Below are 4,283 nucleotides of genomic sequence, written 5' to 3' on the forward strand. Positions count from 1 at the left end.
ATCTATGGTAAAGTCACAGTTTCTAGGACATATAACTACAACTCACAGACAAACACCTCATAGAAGTAATAGGAGTGCCCAGCGTGCCATATAGAAACTGGAGGTTTGAGGGCAAAAGGACTGTATTTAGGATTAGTTAAGGGGCGGCAGGTAGCCTAGTGGTTAGAGCGTTGGGCCAATAACCGAAAGGTTGGTGGATCGAATCCCTGAGCTGACAAGGTAAAAATCTGTAATTCTGTCTCTGAACAAGGCAGTTAACCCACTGTTCCTAGGCCATCATTGTAAATAAGAATTAGTCCTCAACTGTCTTGCCTAGTTAAATAAAAAGTTGGCTTCCTTCTTTTTTCTGTTTCAGACAGCCATTAATATGGAGTGAATGCGATGTTGTTGATCCTCTGTATTTTCAAGTATTGCCGTGGCAGCATAATGTTAAGAGTATGCTTGTCATTAGCAGGGACTGGGGAGTTTATACAAAAGGGCCATGTTGTATCTTGACTCTTCGGATTAACTTTAGACTCGGGAATGGGGACCGAGACGGATACATCGTTTTAGATGCAACGAGTGTTTTACTGAAAAGTTATGTGTCTTACATTACTTCAGGAAGTCCCTTTAACAACCGACTTCAATACCCATAATGCTTAGCGTTAGAACTACGGCTTCAGAAACCCACATAGTACATAAATAATTAGTCCCAATATATAAAATACAGTATTTCCTCCCCCTTAAATGGCATGTCCACATTAACATAAGTAAACTAAACTTTCTCTAACTTGTGAGAGAGGGTAGACTGCCTAAACATCCCTCTAAACCAGGGGTGTCAAACTCATTTTCACCGAGGGCCACATCAGCATAATGGCTGTCCTCAAAGGGCCAGATGTAACTTATAAATGTAATCGAATGTAATGTAAAATAAATGTAACTCCTCCTTAATGTTAAATAACTCATTATTTATTATAACTTATTCAAGTGACAATTACAGTTGCATAGAAAATATATGTTTGCTTGTAGCTCTAACATAAATCCTTTTAAATTTTGTCAGCTTATGAAAACCCACATAACTCCATTAATGAAGGATCAAACTGTCCAAGTGAATAAAGAAAAATAACATAAAACTGAGCTGCAAAGAACATGTATGACACATGTAGCATTTTACAAAAAAAGGCTGCACACAGCCGTGCACCCAACTGATGGTTTGATGACAACAATTTGTCTGCATACACACATAAACCTGCAAACATTAAATAATTACTACAGCAGCTACACATAAATAATATGTAATCAACTAAAAATACCAAAATAAAGGTTGACTCAGTTCACAACTATATTGGTCAAGTTTTTCGGTTAGTCTTTGATGAGGAGATGCTGCCTGTCCTTGAACACACCAAGTGGATTCTCTCTCTACTATCGATTGATCATGTTCTGAAAATGATAAACACAAAACAAAATGCAAGCACAATCATTAAATTGCACACAGTTTAACTGTTCTTCTTCTTGGTTGAATTACATTTTATTATATTTTAATTAAGTTTTTTTTTAAATGCTTGCCTGTGTGTTTTCTGACCAGATGTCTGACACCGTTTTCCCGTTACCAGTGTGTCAATGTCTGGTTTTAGGTCCTGTGCTGAGGCAATGCGTAGAACAGCATGGAGGTTGTCATCCGTGAGGCGTGATCTGTGCTTGTTTTTGTTCAGATTCATTATGGAAAAAAACTGTTCGCACAGATAGGTGCTCCCAAACATGGACAGAACACGGGCAGCATGAAGTCGAAGCTGTGGCATCAAACCAGGAGGCAGCAGACGGTAAAAGTCCTGGATTGTAGCATCCTGAAACTTTGCTCTCAGGCCACTGTCGCTTTGAAGCTCAATTAGCTCCATCTGAAGGTGTTGGGGTGCAGTGCAGACATCGGTGGTGAAAGGATTGGCAAAGATGTCAAAGCCAGACTGTTGTGCTCTGAAGTCAGAGAAGCGCCGATCAAACTCAGTCTTTAACCAGCTCAGTTTGGTAGCCAACTGAGCACATGAAAAAGTCTCGGGAAATGAGGCTGACATGCTCTGACAAACAGGAAAGTGAACAAGATTGTCCTGTTTCACTTGCCACATCCATAAGTCCAATTTACGCTGGAAAGCCGTGATCGTGTCGGACATCTGCGTGATGACTTGTTTGCGTCCCTGCAGCTTCTGATTCAGCTGGGCGAGATGGTCGGTTATGTCACACAACACAGCAAAGTCACACATCCACTTTGGATCTGATAGTTCAGACATGAGTTTTCCTTTACTCTGCATAAAAAGAGCAATGTCTTTCCTGAGCTCGAAAAATCGCTTGAGGACTTTGCTCCTACTCAGCCACCGCACTTCTGTATGGTACAGCACATCCCCGTGTTCCGAGCCCATCTCCAGCAAAAACTGCTGGAACTGACGGTGATTCAGGCCACGCGCCCGAATGAAGTTCACTGTTTTCATGACTGTGGTCACAATGTCCTCCATCCCCAGCACCTTCCCACACAAAGCTTCTTGATGGATAATGCAATGATACGTTATCAAAGGCATGTGACAGTTCATTTTTTGCATTTTCCCCTTCATTAGTCCAACCAAGCCCACTTTTCCTCCACACATTGCCGGTGCACCGTCTGTAGTTAATCCTACCAAGTTTTCCCACTGCAATGCATTTTTACTTACGGACTTCTCTACCGCATCAAAAATGTTCTGTCCCGTCGTGGTCCCATGCATTGCAGCCACATCCAACAGCTCCTCAGTGATAGAGAGGTCCGACTTTACGCCTCTAATAAAAATTGATAACTGCGCTGTGTCCGTGTTATCTGTGCTTTCATCAACAGCTAATGAAAAAGCTGTGTAGCTGCGTGTCTCCTCGGCCAGCTGTGTTGTAAGATTTTCTGCTAGTTCCTTCACTCGGTCGGCGATGGTGTTTCTTGATAAACTGACATTTTTAAAAGTCTGTAACTGGTCGGGACACACCTGCTCACAGACCTTCAGCATGCACTGCTTCAAAAACGCTCCCTCTGAAAAAGACTTGGAAGCGTGGGCGATTTCTTCAGCCACAATGAAGCTAGCTTTCACCGCGGCCTCGTTTTTGGCTGTGGATTTCATGAACAAACTCTGCTGCGACCGCAGTTTGCCTTTTAATTCTTGGGCAATTTGTTGCTTTTCTTGAAGGCTAGCTTTAGCGTACTTAGCTCCGTGTTTGGTGTCAAAATGTCGACGCAGATTGTACTCTTTGACAACCGACACCGCCTCGTAACACAAAAGACATACCGGTCTTTCTCCTTGAAGCACAAACAAGTATTCGCCTTCCCATCTTTCTTGAAACAGTCTTCCGTCTGCATCAACTTTTCTCTTTCTGGACATTTTGGGATCATTATTTATATCTCAATTCCACTCGTTGGCATGGACACTGCCGTGGCTAGCGTAGTCGAAAGGCATTGTGGGAATGTAGTTTTTGGTCAAAGCACGCTCTTAATTTATTTTTTGGTATTTATTTTTAGACACTCAAAACTTTTAAGCTCTCGCGGGCCTTGAGTTTGACACATGTGCTCTAAACCCTAAGATAATTATTATGCCCCTTGCTTCCAGGGTTAGCACTATGTATAACATTCAGGAGGTTCTCTTTCTCTAGGTGGGTTGCGATGTAACCCGGGATCAGGCTCAGTCACAGGCTGAGCCTCAGGTGCAGTTGGAGGTGTAGCCTCTGTTGGCGGCAGTGAAGAAGAAGCTGGTACGGTTACTGACTTGTTCTGGTGGTGCGTCAGCTCGCTTGTGAAGGTGCCTCTGCTTCAGGGATTGTAGCTGCAGGTTCTCGTGGGAGCAACTGGTCAACATGTCTCTGCCAGGTCTGGTTGTCTTGGGTGCAGACTGTATGAGACAGGCCAAGTCTTTTGAGAACAGTTGCGGGTGGCCACCTTTCTTTAGTGGTGTAGTTGTGTGTGAGGACTGGATCTTCAACAGTGAACTGTCTGTCTTTATACCGTTTAGCTGGCTGGTTGACTTGGTCTTGCTGCTTGTTTTACACCAACGTTTTGGTGGGCATTGGCCTCAACAGGCCAGTCCTGAGATGTCTTTTCATGAGCAGATAAGCAGGGAACGTTCCAGTTGTTGAATGAGGGGTATTACAATACTTTAGTGGTGCTTCACTTCTGGATGCCTTGAGTGCATGTTTGTCTGAACCCTTCACTCTTCAAGTCTATGAGTGGATGGATGATAAGGACTTGAGAGGAAGTATTTGATTCCATTGCTCTGGAGGAAATTTTCCATCTCCTTGGAAACAAAAGA

The 4,283-nt window shown here is 43.2% G+C and overlaps 1 protein-coding gene across 1 annotated transcript; it reads right to left on the reverse strand.

Moving 5' to 3' along the window:
- Window positions 1-837: 837 nt before the first annotated feature.
- LOC120039364 (general transcription factor II-I repeat domain-containing protein 2B-like) lies at window positions 838-3,518 on the reverse strand. Its single transcript, XM_038984790.1, has 2 exons — window positions 1,546-3,518; window positions 838-1,419 (listed from the first exon to the last, which is right to left on the reverse strand). Exons 1-2 carry the CDS (start codon window positions 3,360-3,362, stop codon window positions 1,413-1,415), a joined length of 1,824 nt encoding a protein of 607 aa, XP_038840718.1. The 5' UTR covers window positions 3,363-3,518; the 3' UTR covers window positions 838-1,412.
- Between the last annotated feature and the right edge of the window lie 765 nt (window positions 3,519-4,283).

This window comes from Salvelinus namaycush, unplaced genomic scaffold (genome assembly GCF_016432855.1).
Source record: "Salvelinus namaycush isolate Seneca unplaced genomic scaffold, SaNama_1.0 Scaffold2667, whole genome shotgun sequence".
Taxonomy (NCBI): Eukaryota; Metazoa; Chordata; class Actinopteri; order Salmoniformes; family Salmonidae; genus Salvelinus; species Salvelinus namaycush.

Coding starts and splice junctions, on each gene's coding strand:
- LOC120039364 (XM_038984790.1), bottom strand. CDS start 3,362: ATGTCCAGAAAGAGAAAAGTTGATGCAGACGGAAGACTGTTTCAAGAA.